This window comes from Rattus norvegicus, chromosome 2 (genome assembly GCF_021556685.1).
Source record: "Rattus norvegicus strain SHRSP/BbbUtx chromosome 2, alternate assembly SHRSP_T2T, whole genome shotgun sequence".
Taxonomy (NCBI): domain Eukaryota; kingdom Metazoa; phylum Chordata; class Mammalia; order Rodentia; family Muridae; genus Rattus; species Rattus norvegicus.
This window is the reverse complement of record NC_141535.1, coordinates 63,728,627-63,748,334: the sequence shown is the minus strand read 5'-3', so window position 1 is coordinate 63,748,334 and position 19,708 is coordinate 63,728,627. Positions and strand designations below refer to the sequence as shown.

The window sequence follows — 19,708 nt, the reverse complement described above, 5'->3', positions numbered from 1 at the left end:
TCGGCTCCTTTACCTTGATTTCCACATCTACTCATTTCATATCCTAATATACAGTTAGATAAGACCTAAGACCTTTTAGAGCTAGACCCAAACAAATAAATACTTCCTTATAAAATTCCTGAGACTGTGTCATAAAAGGGGAAAGATACAAAATTATAGACATGTATTAAATCTGTTTCCATTTCCATAAAATTAAAATTTAAAGTACTTCCTAAACAAACATCTGAAACATAATATGGAATATGGCGCAAGCTAATGACCAAGCCAACAGCTGCGGTCTCGTCAGTCTTTGGATTAAAGACACTCAGACTGCATCCATACTGGAACCACTGCTAAGAATCTCGAGTATAAAACATATTCAAATCAGTTTTGACTACCACGAATATAACAGCACAAAGTTCTTTAAAAAACAAAAAACACTTGATCCCAAAGTGCCAGGGTTTATACTAGACTGTGTAAACGTCATCTGTTTCACAGTCTCACTGGGAAAATACAATTGCTTGCTATCTCTGGAGTCCTGCTTGAGAGCAGACTGCAAACGGCATTTTTATGTTGTGAACAATTATTCTGTCATGCTGTGGAGTTCCAACTTCTTACACAGCCCACTCTCTTAGCCTTGACTTTCTATACAGTCTGCAGCAGAACTCTAAAGGAGCGTGGGCCCTGGTGTGAAACCCCTAAGATGCACAGCAGTTGTCAGTCTGTCTCCAACTCCTGCTCCCTATAGCAATAGCTACAGGGCTACCGCTCTAGATGGGACCACCACTACCTTCTGCTGGAGACAAATGCTACAGGGAAATCAAAGGAAAGAAGAACCTGGCTGACGACACCATGTTCTCAGCACTTGGATTCCCAATCAGAGAACTATGTTAGGGTGGGTTTAGGAAGAGCCTGGCCAGCCAGTCATTCCTCAGGGTTCTGTTCTGGAGAGGACCCACTGTGCTATATAATGACCTGCTTCCCGGATACACCTGGTAAATATCCTCTCCACTGTTGTCCAATGTCTGAAGGACAGTTGAAGAATTTCACCATGGCCCAAACTGGAAAGAGAGTGAGGATGGAGAAGCTGAAAGCTCTTGGTTACTATGTACTTCCAACCAGGACTATGGACTACCAGGAAGCACGTGACAGCAGCTGAACACCAAAGAGCTTTTTTACAGCACGTGGAGTTCACACACGCGAGGCTGCTAAAAGCCAAGTGAGCTCTTCCTGCTGCTTGTGGTTTGTCATTAGGCATTCTCAACGACATTCTCCAATGCCACCAAAGGCGGACTGCAGCCCACCACTGTAACTGTGATAATGGACTACACAAAGTAAGACAAGGCTTTAATGACAACACAAAAACCACAGGCTGAAATTTGCTACATTTTTAATACTGTTAATATCCTTACAAGATCCAATCAACAAGCCAGTCACGAAACTAGTCTTTTCTAAACTTTATATCAAAATGAAAGGAGAGAAGAAAGTACTTAAGGCAGAAGCAAGGGAAAGCTCTTGTAGTAGACACTATCATCTAGGACTTAAAAGCCTTCATTCTTTCTGATGTTGCACAAACACAAAAGCCTATAAAATGTGAGAATTTATTGTAAGAACAATGATAAACAACACTAAAAATAACTAGCTGCTACAAACTCATTTACATCTTTGTGTGATTTCCAAGAACAAAGATCATGAAACCCACTCTAAATAGACTCATGAAAACTTAATTTCATTTCATTCTCAAAGTCAGCATGTGTATGGAAGCTAGTGTGGACCCCACTTTATATATGAGCAGTCTGAGGCTTAGGGAGAGAACAATGCCCTATTGCTACCCAGTATGTAAAAAGGGGATGCACAAAACCCTAAGGGGTCAGCCAAAATGACTATGTTCCTCTCTGGTATGAGTTACTACTGTAAGACATCACATAAAAATGGCACGGCCAGATCAGACCAGGGGAATAACATCCTAGCATGAGTGTGTTCTGTTAGCCACTCAGCTAAGTCAAGGAGGTACGCATACAGCCTAAAGCTTAAAGCCTAAATCTAAATTAATGGGATTTGTGGTTTGGAGATTCTCAAAGGTCTAAAAAATATCCCGTATGGATGTGAACTGTCTGAAATATTCTGTTCTGATCTATAATTCTGCCTGTTAACATAAATTAATACACAAATGTATCACGAAAGTATTTCATTTTGTTTGCATGGCTCCCATGTTCCTTTCCCCCAAATGCTTAGCTGTTCACGTACATCTGTCAGTTTCTTACTCCTCTGTTTTCAAGTTACCTCACAGCTGAGTTTATTAGCTGCTGGTGAAATTCACAAAGGCAACAGACCAAAACAAAGAAACAAACAAGTCCACCGTGGTCTGGTCCATAAAGCCTGACTCCCCAGTATACTCTCAAGGAGGATTCACTCTGCTGAAGAATGTTGTGGGCTCCAGAAGACAATGCCAGGCTCTGCAATTGCTTCCGACATCCAACAGTACCTTTGCGAGCATGGCGAGGTGCTGATTCTGAACAATGGCTGTCCGATAGGTTGCCAAGCCTCCTTCCTCCAAGCTAGGAAACAAATAGTACAGGTGGACACTGCCGGAAGAAAGAACAGAAAAGAGCATAAATACTTGTCACAAACTGTCGCAGCAATGCGACACAGACACGGAGGTGACACAGTATCTGCAACAGATACTAGTCAATTACACTGAACTAACGTAAAGAGTAAATTATTTACGAGCACACAAAACCCTAATAGCAACATTTACTCATATGTCCATAGCTATTTGTGTTAAAAGATGTCTCTGGGGACAGACACAGTAACAGACATCTGCTATCCCAGCATTCTAGAGACAGAGACAAGAGAATCATCATAAATATAAAGCTAGCCTGGTGTATATGGAGAGTTCCACGCCAGTCAGGATTAAGTAATAAGACCATAGCTCAAAAAGTAAAAGCAAATAAAGAGAGTCTCTGAAATCGGATGATACAATCTGTCACACTTTTGTGACTAATGAGAGCAAACATCTTAAAGTCCAAACTTGGGCCTATAAACAGATGCCTTTTGCTGGGTAGGATTCCGGGAGGCCCCTGGGGACAATCTGGGGAAGCCCTGAGTAGCGATGTGGTGGTCAAGTGTCCAGAATACAGCAGCCAGGAATAGAGCAGTGAGTGACATTTGGCAGGTTCTATGCAGTGAGTGAAGGAACTCCAGGGCAAAGTGTGGCCAGGGTAGAAGGCCACCCAGAACACATCTGGATCACAGCTGCAGCTGCCTCTCCTACAGCACTCTATTTCATCAAGCCTGTTGTCCACCAGAACAGCCAGCCTTGCAGTAGTAGGAGACAGCCCCTTTATGTTCTTCTTAGGAAAACAAATAACCATAAGATAATAAAAATAGTTCAAGATAGCTCCAAGGGAAGCACGCTCACCTCCCTTAGGAAAAGATTGTGACAGTCTGTATGACCAATAAAAAATCTTAGAAAACACACACACACACACACACACACACACACACACACACACACAAACACGCGCATGCACACTCCTAGTCATTAAAGCTACTTGGAAGCTTTACTTCCCTCAAGATTAGAAAAGACAGAACAGGATCAAAGGCAAATCCTGGAAGATGAAATGACATTTTAAAATATCATCCTTCCCCTTTCAAATGGAATGTAAGCTCTGAAGCATCCAGCCCAGGACCAGCTGATCTCCTGTGGCTGTGAACAACTTTAACACGTGCTTGACAGGACAGACACGCCAGGCTTTCATCTTGTAATCTCACTCATTACAGCAGCAGCAAGAGCAGTTGTCAGGGCCAGAGCCACAGACATGCGGCTTTTAAGCTTTCAGAGGAGAAATGTACGGCGCTCCAATGCCTTGCTTAGAATTGCTGGCTAATTACGAAGGAGGTAGCGCTTATCGAATGCAATCACTGAGGGGCTATAGGGAAGACATACTTACCTGGTCAGAAACTCAACAACAGCATCTCCCAGGAACTCCAACCTTTCATTGTGATTAATCCTAAAATGAAAATGTAAAAGGCCATTGAAAATAGTACATTTAGGGCTAGGGAAATGGCTCAACAGGAAAAGATGTCTCCAGGAAGCCTGATCATCTAAGCATGAGTCCCAGGGTCTACATGGTACAAGATGACTCCAGACCATGACTCCAGTCCATGGATCTCCACACATGTGCCATAACAAAGAAAGACGGACAGACAGATGGACAGAGATGGATGGGAGAACAGACGGACAGACGGACGGACAGACGGGGACACACACACACACCCCAGAGGCAAACGCAATTTTTAAAAGCTTTTATTTAAAAAACAAAACAAGAACAACAAGAGAATCCCAGCACATTTACTTTCCTTCCCTACTCTTGATAAAGGGAAACACGGGTTAGTTCACTGAGTAACCCAACATCTTACAGGCCCGTCTCTCGTACTCAAGAGCAACGACCCGCCTATCTTAGCCTGAAGTCACCCAAATCCCACACGGTAGGAAGGTGTGGTGGTCAGAAGACTGGCCACACAGGCGTGTGTTTACCTACTATTTGGAAGTGCCACTATTTGGGAGGACTTTAATAATTGGGGGAGGGGTGGCCTTGTGAGAGGAACTATGTCACTGGGGTTTGAGGTTTCAAAGTCCATGCCAGGCAGTGTCTCTCTCTGCCTACAGGTCAGATGCAGCTCTTCAGCTACTGTTCCAGCAGCTGCCCGCCTGCTGCCATGCTCCCCACCATGATGATACTGGACTAACTCTCTGTAGCTGTAAGCCAGCACCATTTAAACGCTTTCTTTCCTAAGAGTTGCCTTGGTCATGGTATCTCTTCACAGCAACAGAGAAGTAACTAAGAAAGAAGGGGAGAATGGGGTTCAGCCCTTCATAATATATGGTTCCACCTTTCAAGCTTAAGGCTTTCTTTCCCTAGGAACAAGAAGATAGCTTCCAGAGAAGTCAGCTATCACAGTGACTATGGTGAGTATCTCTACACTGATGAGGAGAACCAGAGAAAGGAGAGTGCACTCTAGTAGAGCTGCCCAGACAGCATCTCATCTCCTCACCTGCAGACTCAATAGTGTCTAGTCCTTTAAAGCAAGCCTAATGTATCTGCTATCTCAGCAGTCCCAGATGTCCTCTCCCACCAGCGTGACACCTCCTGTTCCAAACCACTAGATATTCTCTCAAAGTGGCATGTCCCCGCTCTCTTTAAGCCAGCCCTTCTCCCTCCCCAGAACTTTCCACTCTGTCTCTGTACACTCAGGTACAGTTCAGGAAAACTGATGAAATTCTGCCTGAGGACGCCATGCCCTCATGAACATGAGCGCTCCCCTCCCCAGCACACAGATCACACTTTGCTTATATGATGAAGGAACAGCTATGAAGAAGTCACCCTGAAAACCCATCCCAGTTGACGGCTTATAATTATGTGAAAAGGATATTCAGTTGGGGTTGTAGCTCAGTGGTTGAGCCCGTGCCCTGGACATCAGGCCCGAGGTTCAATAATCCTCAGTATTGTTCCCTCAAAAGAAAATAATATTCAGGAAAGGAATTAGTAGTCAATAATGGGGAATTAAAATGGAGTGGAAGAAAAGTAAAGATATGTGTCAATTTATGCCTAGGCTGAGAAATTCTTGATCTCACTGATTACCTAAAATGTAGATGTATGTATTACACATACAAACCTAGTGTCTAGCCCTTTAAGACGGGCCTAATGTATGTGACCCCTCAGTGCCCTGTGCTATCCTCTTCCACCCGTGTGACAGCCTCCTGTTCTGACCCTGTGTGCATATACAGTGCAGTAGGCCCTATGAACTAATTTCTCTCTCAGTCAAACGTACACTACCTTAAAGGATGCTTGGGGGGTTGTTGTTGTTGTTGTGGATTTTACTACTCTATTAGCCAAGGGTGACTTAGGAGGATTACATGTTCTTTTTTAATTGAGCCAAGCACAGTGGTGCATGTCTGTAATCCCACACTCAAGAGACTGAGGCAGAAAGATTCTGAGTTAAAGGCCAACCTGGACTTTTAGGGCAGCACTGGCTATAAAACAAGACTGTCTCAAAAACAAAACCAAACCAAAAAAAAAAAACCACTGACTTCCAAAAATGTCTGCTAATTACCCTTACTGAAAGTATCAAGGAATAGATATTATTTAAACATAGAATGAGATAACCTTATAGTCCTCTTGGGTGTGTGTGTGTGTGTGTGTGTGTGTGTGTGTGTGTGTGTGTGTGTGTGTGTGTGTTTTAAGTTACTCAGCTGTTGTTCTAAGAAGAAATAGAATTGCCAGATGTAAACGCTCACACCCATAATCCTAGCACTCGGAGTCTTAAGTTTAAGACCATCCTGAGTTATAGAATACCTTGTCTCTCTGTCTTTTCTCTCTCTCTCTCTCTCTCTCTCTCTCTCTCTCTCTCTCTCTCCCTCCCTACACACACACACACACACACACACACACACACACACACACACACACTTTAAAAGGAATGGTAAATTTTCTAAAAGAAAATAAGTTACACTATGCTATTCTGAGCCATTAAAATAAAAAGCCATTTTCTTTGATAGAGATTTTTTTTCCCTTAGCAATTCAAAGTATTATATAGCAAATCTGTTTAATGTGAAGCATAAAGCCCTGTTAGAAGTCTGGAGTCAGATATGAGAGCCAAGCTGTATCTGAACTGGAGGCTTTATTAGAGGATAACGAGACATCCAGTCAAAGAACAGGAGCTACTCTAAGTCACATGATTTTAAATGAAGCCTTACTGTCATAAGTTTTACCTTAACTTCTTTTATGAACTTTCATAGAGACAGAGACTATTTTTAGTCTAGTCTAGTATTTTAATTACCAGAAATTGGACCATTCAGTTTGTTAAAATCCAAGATCACAGTACTAGAACAATTTGTTCAATAGTGAATTTACTATTCATTAAAAAAAAATTACCCATATCTGGCTTTGATTTTTTTAATTTTTACATCATGACTAAACTCTGGCAATAAGTCATAAAATGCAAAGTGGGGAGTGAATTTCACTGTAGGTACTATTATGCTGGTCAGCTCCTGACCCAACAGTTCATCTACAAAATGGACCCAGAGTACGGCAGGTGGTTTAAATGAGAACAGCCCCATAGGCTCACAGACTTGAACACTTGGTCCTCAGCCCATGGAATTATTTGGGAAGGATTAGGAGGCCTGGCCTTACTGGAGGACATGTCACTGAGGGTGGGCTTTGAGGTTTCAAAAGCCCCACACATACCATCCTTAGTGAGTTCCCTCTGCTACTACTCCGGCACCATGTCCCCTGGCTGCCATGCTCCCACCAAGATGGTCATGGACTTCCCTTCTACGATGGCGAGCATCATATTGAACATTTTCTTGTACAAGTTGTCTTGGTCACAGTGTTCTGTCACAGCAGTATAACAAGCAACTAAGGCTCAAAGAAAGCTACTGGTGCCCACGGCAGCAGCAAACCTCTTGCCCCTTTCACTGTTTTTGCTTTAAGCAAAAGCAAGATCCAAAGCAAGACGTCTGCTGGGTAGTAAACGCCATTTTGAGAACTGAACTAACAAAGGCATTATAAGACCGAGATTATTTGTCACATTTATACCTCAAATTTTGTCTAAGAAATTTCAGTGTACCTCATAAAATACATATTCTCTCTACGCCAGCAAACAGGCTAAGATGGCATTTATTCTACACAAAGGCAACTTGGCACAGGCCAAATTCAAGGGTGAACACACATTTTTCCGCACAGTCTCAAGCAGTAACTGGTAGGGTAGAACTATAGACCTTGAAGGTTGGGGAAATGCCTACCCACCTGAAGAACTTCTCTCATGTTCCTGAATTTGAGGGAAGGAGAGAAGAGGACACAGCCTCATCAGATCCCAGGCCCACTGGACTAGCATGGTCATGTGGGCAATGCTGGAGAGAGTAATAGAGAGAGACACTACCTTTGGCTTCCACATTCACACACAGAGGCATGTGCGTCTGTACACACAGCTACATACATACCACATACACATTTGTTTTAATACTTAATTACTGAAGTGTCTTCTCTGTGAAAGGAACTGGTTACAAGATGAAAGGAGAAGAAAAAGAGCAGGGACACAGACTTCGAAACCCTCACTGTCTAATAGAGAAAATTAGTTCTGCGGCATGATCAGAATACACAGAAGAACAAGACATGTGTGGCAGAGTCAACACCAGCAGGACTTCACAAGGCCATCTGGGCACTCCGGAAGCAAATGTAAAATGTCGACCGGCATGTGAGGAAGAAAGACTGCCTGACAACTCGGAAAGCGTGTGGCTCTCCACGTGAGGAAGACATGCCTGTCAACAGTGCAGGGCCAGGTCACGGGAGCTGCGGCTGGCAGGGGGCAGCTCAGCCTTGGCTCAATTGGTGGAAGCTTTGGAGCAGGTGACAGCTAAGATGGGAAACTGAGGCTCGGGGGTAGTGAGATGTCTAAGGAAACAGCAGCTCCAGGGCACACAGACAGAACGTGGCCGGCCACTCCTCATGGTACTGCAGGGTGAGCATAGGGGCTAAGGGCACCAGAAGCAGTCTGTGAAGAACTCAGGGGACCAACATGCTGGCTTGGGTGCCTCCCTTCTTCTCCCCTTGATACTGATCAAGAAACATCCTTAGAAACATTCTCTCCCTAACCTCTTGCTTGAGGTCTTCCCAATTCTTAAGAGTCTTGGGAAGTATGCTTCAAAGATAGGCAAAGGCTTCCAAGAAGCAGAGACGAGCACCCCATTTCGAACAGTAACTAAGAAACAAACAAAGGAGAGGGCAAATAGTTTAAAGTCAACTCAATTATTCAAGTGCACAGAACAAAACTGACCTATAATCCCGGAACTACCGCCTGAGCTATCCCGAGCCCCTTGGGAGCGGTTTGCACGATTCGCTTTTGATCTTCTCTAAAGCATCTATCAGAGCCTCTCCTATATAATTCAGGTTTCTAGCATTCTCATCCTACCCTAGGCAATCATGCCTCTCCTGAGGACTGGGGGTTTTGTGGTACTTGGCTTTGGATCCCCTAAAATACCTGCATACTGCCTCAGACTAAAAGGCTCTGGATAAATGTCTGCCGAATTAAATTTGCACGAAGCATCTTAAGGCTGGCTTCTGTGGCCGCACAGCTCAGAGGCACTGGCAGCAGACAAGCAGCAGACCCTGCAGCAAGGCCAGGGGCTCTTTCAGATCAGACACTTGAGGTCAACTCTCCATCCACAAAGTCCACAAATCCACGGCCAAAGTCAAAGAGTAAGAGAAGCTATTAGTTCTGTCTGTGGTAGCATGGTGGCATTCCACAAATCCACAGCCAAAGTCAGAGAGTAGGAGAAGCTATTAGTTCTGTCTGTGGTAGCATGGTGGCATTCTGCCCGCTTCCTCCGGGCAGCTGCTGCACTCAGCCAGCCAACTGCTTTTGCTGCCTCTGTCTGAGAGCTTACCTGCTGCCTACTCTGAAGCTTCAAAACAGCAAACTCAGAAATGACACAATTTAGAGATTGCAATCTTTTGCCTTGATTAAAATTCTTGCTCTACCTACCCCGCCTCTCCTTCTCTATCCTTCTCCCCTCCCCTCTCGCTCACATTCCCACACATTCAAACTCTTACTCCTACACTCTCTCTAGAAATGGAATCCAGAGTATTATAAATGCTAGGCATGCACTACCAGACAGCCTTTTACAGGAAGAGGAATAGGAAGAAGAAGAGGAAGAGGAAGAGGAAGAGGAAGAGGAGAAGGGGGAGAGGAGTTTGAGGAGGAGGAATGGGGAGGAGGGAGAGAAGTCCTCCTGCAGTCTGATCATGAGCACCATCAAAAGATGTACTTTACATACAGACAACAGTGGTGGGTGTGAAGTGCTTGGTTAGGGAACCGTGCAGGGTTCCTTGTTTTAAGAAATGGTCACCAGGAGCTAGAGGGATGGCCTAGAGGCTAACAGCACTAGGTATTCTTTTAGAGGTCCTGGGTTCAATTCTGGCACCCACATGCTGGCTTACAATAGTCTGTAACTCTAATTTCAGGACACGTGACACTCTTCTGGCCTCTACAAGGACCAGCCACGCACATGGTGCACAGACATGCACAGTTTCAGGCAAAACACCCATACACATAAAATAAAAATTACAGGCAAACAAAACCATAACTGGTCATCTCAGGCCACTGGGATGGCTCAGCAAGTAAGGGCACTGGCTGTCAAGCTTGCACTGGATCCCTGGATCCTCATGGTGAAAAGCAAGAACCCATTCCCTGCTGGTTGTCCTCTAACGTCCCCGTGTAACACACTATGCATGCCCTACTCACCTAAATGAAAATGTAATAAAAATATAAAACACTGGTCATCTGGAGTCTAAGACATAACAAGATAAAACAAAACCAGGCTATTCTATCTCCCAGGGTGACTAGTTACTTTGTAAGTGGCTCTTTTATAATCTCAGACTCTGAAAGAATGTCACAGTTAGACATTTACAACATTTCAAACTAGAATTTTAAAGCTCTGTACTGCTTTCTTTGTACTTCCTGTTCATTTGTTTGTTTGTTTGTTTGTTAAGACAGGGCTTTTTGTCCTAGCCTTTCTGTCCTGGAACTCACTCTATAGCCCAGGCTGGCCTTGAACTCACAGATCAGCCTGCCTCTGCCTCCCAAGGGCTGGGACTAAAGACATATGCCACCACTGCCCAGTTTCCTTTGTACCTCTGAATTGAAGAGGAAAAACACGGTTGGAGCTAAGACAACCCCAAAAGAAAGAAATCTGAGTCAAGCCAACTGAAAAGGAGAACTGGCACACAGCCAAGCATCTCTGAATTATGAATCCAATGCCGAGACGTCCAAGCTTAACAGACCAAGTCAGCTTGAACTGTCAGCCTGACAGAGCCCAGCCTCCACCTAAGAAAGTCTCAGCTGAGGGACTGCCCGGACCAGATCAAATGAGGACCTTGTCTATGAAGGGACGTCTTGATTGTTAACTGATGTAAGCGGGCCCCGCCCACTTACAGATGGGCAGATGGTTGAGCCATGTAAGAAAACTGGCTAAACATGAATCAGTGTGTGAGAGAGCCAACAAACACTGTTCTTCCATGACTTCTACTTCAAGTTCCTGCTAGAATCCCCCACTTCCTTCAATAATGGACTGTAACTTGTAAGCCGAAACTAATCCTGTCCGCCCCTGAATTACTTTTGGTCAGACTGTCTTTATTTTTTATTATTACTTTAATCTCAGCATCAGAGGTAAATATAGAACACAAAACTTTTCAAGCAACCATTTCAATTAGAATTAGAACCAATTCATTAGAATCTTCTGGATTTTGGAACATTTAGACTTTTGGATTAGAGCTGCTCAAAGTGGTAAAGCCAGTGCAGTACTCCAAATGTTTAACAAAGTCAAACTCTGAAATGTTCTCAACATGTCTGGTCCCAAGCATTCAGAGAGAGCAACACCAAGCTGTATGAAGTAAGACAGAAAGGGAAGCTGTAGAGGGAGGCAGCCTCTGAAGCAACTGCCTCAGTTCTTGTCTCCCTACTCGACCTGAACCTGGACAGAGGGAGTGACAGCCAATGCCAGTAAACACTGCCACCTCCCATTTTAAAAAGGAGCGTCCTTCAAGCAATGTCCTCAAATAGCTTTTAAAACACAGTGTGCTCTGCTTCACACACCGTAACTCTCCCTGACCAACTAGACATGCAGTTCTACTTATTCCGTTTCCGGGGTATACACCACACACCTGGCAAGAAGCAATCCTAGAGGAAGGGTTCCTGTGGCTTACAGTTTAAGAACAGATAGACTCAGTACATCCCTGTGTAGAAGGCATGCCATCAGGTGTAGTAGCCTGTCCTAGTGTCTCCACTGGGGAGTACTAACAGACAAGAAGGCCTATTAGTGTCCCATTTGCTCCAGTAAAGTGCTACTTCTTAAAGGTTCCACAGTTTTCCAAACAGTGCCACCAGCTGGGGACCAACTATTCAAACACACAAGCCTAGGAGGGACATTTCACACTGCAGTCGAAACATGATGTAGATCTCATACAGATCCAGCTCACTTCCTTCCCAGAAAGGGTTCAAAGCCAAACAAAAATGAAGATGTTAATAAAGATACCATGGTGGTTTGAATATGCTTGGCACGATTTGGCACTATTTAAGGCACTATTTGGAGGTGTGGCCTCGTTGGAGTAGGTGTGGCCTTGTTCGAGGAAGTGTGTCACTGTGGACATGTGCTTTAAGTCCCTCTTCCTCGCTGCCTGCAAGTCAGTCTTCTCCCAGCTACCATCAAAACAAGAGTGGAACTCTCAGCTCCGCCAGCCCCATGCTTAGCTTCTATGCTCCCGCCTTGATGATAATGGACTGAATCTCTGAACCTGTAAGCCAGCCTCAATTAAATGTTGTTCAGTCACCCAATGGTCAATATTGTCACAATAAAGCAAATAAAAATACCACGGGAAAGAAAAACTATCAACCAGTATCTCAAAACTTCCTCCAAAGCTATATCAATCAAGACAGTGTGGTACAAGCAGAGGGCAGACCCCCATCCACAGAGGAAGTGAGTCCTAAAACAAGTGCTCATATCCTTAACGGGGCATCAGGAGACTCCTCAACAAATGCTGTTGAAACATCTCGATACATCACTCACACCATGTCCAAATAACTCAGGACAGATTTAAAAAACCTACACAATTTATGGAAAACTAAAAACCACAATAGAAACAAAAGTGTGTGCCCACGAACAGACAGACAGACAGACAGACAGACAGACAGACAGACAGACACACACACACACACACACACACACACACACACACACACACACACACACTCGCTATGTGTACATGCACTATACTTCTACTACTCACACACACCAAAATTTTACACTCAGGAATGGTTTTCTTGGCATACCCCCAAAATCACAATCAATAGAATGAAGGATAAATGAATGAGAATTCATTATGACTGTTTGTCCCAAAAGACATCAGGAGAATTAAAGGCAATCTTTAGAACAAGGAAAGATTCCACAAATCATGTATTTAATAAGAGACTCATCTACAATGTAAAATAGCTGTATCATTAACAAGAAAACTAAAGATGTGAGAGATATGAACTAAAATTTTCCCAAACAACCAGTGAGTACATATATCAATACTAAACACTGGGACACATCAAAGAAGTAATGAAAAACTACATCTGACTAGGATGGCCAAGGGCTAAAGAGGCAGATGTGTCAGTACAGACAATTACATCAAAGCCCAGGGACGAGGCTGGGGCTATGGCTCAGTGGAAACATAGACTGCCACGAAAACACGAGGACCTGAACTCAAAAACCCAGCATCCACGTGGGACGTCGGGCACAGCTGTGTACGCCTACACCTCCAGTATGACAGACACAGGCGGATCCTGGAGCTTGGTGTCAGTCAGCCCAGCAAAAGGACATGTTTTAGGTTCGGCTAGAGAGCCCATCTTAATACAATAGAGGAAGTGCACACACGAGGATTGTGTGCACACACACTATGTGTACATGTGCTATATTATACTCTAACACACACACCGAAATTTTTAATTAAAATGGTTTTTAAGGGACATAGGAACTGCTGTTGTGAATTTTAAAAAAAGTTCCTTAAAAGATCAAACAGTCACCGCATGACCTCCAATCCCATTCTTGGATAAGTATCAAGAAAAGGCAAAGCATATGTCCACAAGCCCAGCAACTACTGAGAAAATAAACAAAACGTGTTACATCTCACACCTTGACATTATTTAGCAGGAGAAGAAATAGGAGTATTTGTTACAGACAAATCTTATGCCGAGAGAAGTGAACACAGAGGACACCAAGCGCGCCCAGAGCTGTTCACAGACTGTTCAGAAAGGTGTTAGTGGAGAGCTGACTGTGGCTTAGGGCTGGGGAGGCTGAGAGTTACTGGGACCACTCGTGGGCATAGGGTATTGGTTTTCATACAATGAAAATGCCCTGAAATTAGACACCTATAGTTCAAGAATTTCATGAATATACTCTCCAAACCATTTGAAGTCTACACTTGAAGTGAGTAAATTACAAAATATGTACAGTCCTTCTCAGAAATCTGCTTTTTAAAAATTTACCTTGAAGGAGTTGGATCATCTTGGCCGAGGCGTGACATGATATTTATTAGGGTGTTAATTCCTATTAAAAAACCACAAACATACAAATAAAATAATTTAAGAACTAGTTTAGAACATCGTGATATCTAGAAAGGAATTCTTCTCACCCCACTTTGACATTTAAAACTTTAACATCTGCATTCCAGTCTCTAAAATATGTGATAAGAGAAAGAAAATGTTCTAAAATATGCATCCGTGCCAAAAATGAACGTTACCCAGGATGCATGCGGTACATGAGCAAGGGGTTTACGGAACCCCGGGGAACCAGTTCCAAGGATGGCAGTGGATCTTAGGAAGCAGCACAGAGGGCTGGAGAAATGGCTCAGAGGTTAAGAGCACTGACTGTTCTACCGAAGGTCCTGAGTTCAATTCCCAGCAACCACATGGTGGCTCACAACCATCTGTAATGGGATCTGATGCCCTCTTCTGGTGAGTCTGAACAGCTACAGTGTACTCACGTAAATATAATAAATACATCTTTAAAAAATAAAAAAAGGAAGCAGCACAGAGCAGACAGTAGTGTCTTACAGTCACCCAAACCAACCTTTTTTCCGCATGTGCATGTGATGAACTTTTCTGTCTCCATATTTGGGCTGTCGAATTCCACAGTTAGACAGAGAATTCCTGGCATGATCAGGATTCATTCCAAAATTTAAATGATGACTCGGATGAGTCATGGCCAGCTACAGTTTTAATGAAACAAGTTCAGTTTAAAACTTAGCAGAGGCACCGCCTCCTAACACTCACAACAAAACACTTCAGACAAACATTCCAGCTCCTCCTTCAGAATCGAATCTGCAGACATGGCTGCAAGATCTTTCTAAACAACCCCACAACCCCACCTTTCAGGGAGGATTACAACCCTGGACTGTAGGAAGAAGAGTCGGAAACAAGGGAATGCGGAAAATGTTCTGACCCTTGACAGACAGACTGTAGCATCAGTCTACAGCCTCAAATAAGTATGAAGGGCCCAAGAGCAGCCAAGGCAAGGGGAGAGAGAGCAGGGAGGTGGTCTCTCCGAAGAGAACCCACTATACCATTTATACTCTGCAGGGTGGGCTCTCCCGGCCTCACTGTGCAAGTTCAGTGGATCTCTGGAACAGCGCTTCTTTCTTACCTGGAGCAGACAACGATCCTGAAAAGTATACCCTATCAACTTGTCCAAGTGCATTAAGCATTGATGGTATCGGATGTGATGGGTCAGAACAGGCAGCATCATCGCGTGCTGGGGGGAAAAACTCAGTATGTTTAACTCTATAAAAATTCATAAAAACACTGTTTACTCTATGACAAGTAAGAACCATTTTCTCACCCCAAACTCCAGCTCATAAAGTCCTGAAGCAGTTTATTGGCTATGTGGCAATCTGCAGAACCGTCTGTCTGGACCCAGAGTACCTGGATCTTATTCTACCCCTCACTCACTGCTTGACTTGGGGCTATTTTATTTTGCCTTTTCCTCACCTCTAAAATGAGGATATAACGTAACTAAGCTCAGGGACAGTTAAATGAATAAAATGTAAGGGAAAAAAACACTTGTTTTCTTCCCTTTTTGCATGGCGTGTGCGCTTGCATGTGTGTAACTGCACTCAATGTATGTCCATATATGAGGACCCACGGTCAATATAACACTCTCTTCATTGTCCTACAGGTTTCTCACTGAACCTACTGTTACTGTTTTGGCTGGACCACCTGGCCAATAAATCCCAAGGATCCGCTGGCCTCCCATCCATCTCCTGGAGTTACAGAAATATGTTTCCCCACTCAGCTTTCACATGGGTGCTGTGGACCTTATCTCAGGTCCACCCACTTGTAGACTATTTTATCCACTAAGACATCTCTCCAGCTTGCATTTATTTATTACTTCTCTTTAAATCCAAGGCTTTGCTATATACTTAAGGCTAACCTGGAATTTGCTATGGAGAAGTATGGCCTTGAATTCACACCCTCCTGCCTCAGGCTTCTAAGTGCTGGGACCATGGGCACCTCCCAAGGGATAGCTCTGGGTCTATGAATATTCAGCACAACAGCCTCAAGTAAGCCATTCTGTGCATCCCTGTCTCTAATTCCATAGGAATAAACTAAAATGCTTTAGGGTCAAGATATTTTGAGCCTCAAATAAATAACTTTCTCCAGAAAAAAAATGGCTATATATGCAAAATTTGAATCTAATTTTAATGTTGACATAAACCAAGCCTTATGATTATCCTTCAAAACTACCTCAGTCACAGGGTGGATGTACTGAGCTACACCGGGTCTAACAGCTCCTGATCAGACATTCAGACAGAGCCCTCAGAAAGCCAGTACAGGCAGCTGAGGACTTGGAACTTAAATCGCATTTTATCTGGCTCCAGATCCTTATTGGGAGATGACTTCATGGAAGGCGTATCTTTCCCTTTTCTTTAATAATGTTTGTCTGGAGCGTAAAAGAATGAAGGAATCATTCTTATTCATCAGAAGCTGGAGGGTGGGCACAGCTCACAGGATGATTGACATACGCTTTTCATTTTGAAAAAGCTTCATTCTGAAGTATTTTAAGCTGGTATTATTAAAAATAGACGTGAGAACGGGCCTACCTGAAGCTACAGAAATCGGTCTTAACTTATTAACTTAAAAAGAAACACTAGTTCTGCCAAATAGGATCTAACCAACAGAAAGCCTTCTCACCAGGGCGATTCAGTGAGTATCCACTGAGCGCCTACAAGTGCAGGCCTCCCTGTGTCTGTGGAAGATGGGAAAAAGAATGAATACAGAGTTTTTGCATCACGGGCTTCCAAGAGACACACCACTGTGGTATACATCAGCAGCACTTGGTCAATTTTTTTCTAAATATAATATTTTAAAAACATGACAAGTTTGTTCACAAAGCACGCAGCCAATAGAATACCATTTCCAGCCACTTAAACGTCATGCAGCTCAAGAGAGCTGGTGTGAACAGCTCAGTGTTAAAGTACAATTATGAAGCATCTTATATGCGTGACGAGTACACGTATTTATTTAAAAGGAAGGAAGACAGACAGACAGACAGACAGACAGACAGAGGTACAGTTTTCAAGTTTTAACTGACCCATAAAAGCCAAGCTCCTGATACTCCCCACACCTAGACAAGGAGCTAATGGCAGTCACTGGATGAGGCTGAAGAAAGTCATCTTTTCCTAGACAGGGGTGAGGGTGGGGTGGGGTGGGGGATTCGTTAAGCCTCTGGTAGTTGCCTAATGCTCTAGTAGATGACCCTACACACACACACACACACACACACACACACACACACTAACTGGACTTAGTTCACTAGTAAAAAAGAGAAAGGGGGAAAAAATGATGTAAAGTTGGGAAGAAGATAGAAAAGAGACTGGGGGTGGGGCTTGAGGAATGGAGTCGGGGATTGATATGACCATGACACGTTGAATACATGTATAAAAGTTTCAAAAAATTAAAATATACAAGTAAAAAAAAAAAAAAAAAAAGACTACCAGAACCAAAGGTCCCTGAACGAGAGCCATGTGAAGACAAAGAGCTGTGTGGTGTCAGGCTCTGTGGGAGAGTAACTAGGTGTGAACATGAGGAGAACCAGGGCAGCCTACGCACACTCAGCGTAGATGAAGAGAAGGGACAACCCAGCTGTCAGGAGAAAGCATGCCTGTGCAGAGCTGCTTCTGGAGGAAGCACTGTAATAGGAGGCACAGGGGACTGAGGAACACAGAGCCAGGAGGAGAGGCCTGGTGTCCACAGGCAGGGAGCACGGCAGGCAGAGCCCAGCAGAACCACACCATCCGTCCTGGCTTCCACTGCCTTCCAGGACGGACACGGAGGTATTTCACTGACCTTGCTTAACTTAACCAAGTTACAAACCTTACAGAGCTATAGAGAACAATCATAATTAAGTCTCATCTAAAGTTGCCAATAGAAAGGTGTAATACTAAAAAAAGAAAATAAGGAAGTGAGAGCTGTAAATGACAATGACAACTGAGTTTTATAGGAATGAAAATCGTGAGGAGAAAAGAAGCTGTAAAAAGATGAAGCTCCGAAGGGCACAGACAAACTGACTCAGTGGGCAGACATGAGGCTGTACGACGAAGAGCTAACAGCCAAGCTGGGAGCAGAGGCGCAACCATGATCCCAGCACTCAGTCAGCTGTAGTAGGAAGATCCGAGAAGCCCTCCCAGAACATAAATAAAAGTAATCGGGAATGAATGAGACAGAGGGCGCCGTGTCAGTGAGACGCAGGAAGAGGGAAGGCTGTAAGATCAAGCAGACAGGGCTCAACGCTATAAAACAACATTGTGCTCAGGAAACCAACTAAGGGTGAGAAACTGAGCCAAACAGGATATGCTTCCCTCACCCATCGCCCATCACCCTTCAGCCATGTTGTATCCTGCACACACACAGGCTCTCCAAAAGTTTTGTTGGAAAATAGACTTTAAAGTCAGCCAGAAATGTAAATTAAAAGAAGACAACCCACTGGCCCTGGAGCTAGGCAGAGCTCACTGGTGAAGAGCACTAGCACTCCCTGCAGAGGAGTGAGTTTAGTTCCCAGCACACACACGCAGGCTCAAGACCATCTGAACCTCCACTTCCAGGGAATCTGACATATTTTTCTGACTGACAAGAGTGCCACACATGCATGTAGTACACACGCATACATGCGAACAGAGCACTCCTACACATAAAATAAAATAATGTTTTTTAAAAAGCCACTCACTGAAGGTCTCAGAGATCCTCTCTCCAGTTCTCAGGGCATCAGAATCTCAGCTCTCGCCCCATGGTGCTGGAGGTAAGACCTAAGGATCCTGAACGCTATGCAAGCATTCGACCACCACACTGCAACGCCCAAACCCAAAGGTTAACGATTCTTAAACCCTCGACTGCGCCTTGTCACTGAGACAGTGACTGCTCACCAGTCTGTTCATCATCCATGACAGCATCTTACAACATTCTGCTCAGTTCTGGAGAAACACGACCCACCAGAAAAATTACGTGATGACTTCAAATAGTCCGAGGGAGAACCACAGCAGTAAAATGACGTGTTTTAAAGAACTGACAGTAAGACACTGTCATGCTGTGCACTGCATGGAATCCCAGAGAGGAAGCTGGTCAACCGGCAAAATACCACAGCAGCTGACTGCCCCCAACTATCTCTAACTGTTTACTATCACTCCATTAACAGCAGCACATCCTAATGCAAGATTACTTTGGACTACTACTCAGAACGTTGACTTTTTTTAAACAATATTTTCAATAATTTACATGAAGACCATTGTTCAGTTAAATGGCAACGTGAATTTTTTAATTCATTACAATGAAATGAATACCTACCCGTGCGTAACCTCACCTTTTAAAACTGTGTGCTACCTTTAAATAGACATGTGGCAGCTTGGGAGTACTTCTGTAAAAGGCGGAAGGGAGCAAACTGTCCTACTGACCCAGTCTGTGTGTTCAGTTCCTTCCCTTCTCATCTACTTGAACCAATACCAACCGTGACAAAGGGTCAGGTAAAAAGCCACAGAACGAGCCGCTGTGGGGCAACCTCGAATCTGGTGTACATTTAACCACAACACAGATAACAATGCTTACAAATGAGGCGCTGACGAAAGCAGAACTGTTTCACCCT

At 43.9% G+C, this 19,708-nt stretch overlaps 1 protein-coding gene across 8 annotated transcripts in view; it reads right to left on the bottom strand.

Moving 5' to 3' along the window:
- Positions 1–19,708, bottom strand: part of Drosha (drosha ribonuclease III) — a 113,479-nt gene that overhangs the window by 30,214 nt on the left and 63,557 nt on the right. For all 8 annotated transcript variants that reach the window (XM_087621787.1, XM_087621791.1, XM_087621783.1 and 5 more), the window contains 5 exon segments: positions 15,221–15,328; positions 14,648–14,786; positions 14,065–14,125; positions 3,933–3,992; positions 2,465–2,564 (listed from right to left, as the gene is read on the bottom strand). In XM_087621787.1, the coding sequence (XP_087477913.1) occupies positions 2,465–2,564; positions 3,933–3,992; positions 14,065–14,125; positions 14,648–14,786; positions 15,221–15,328 (468 nt within the window).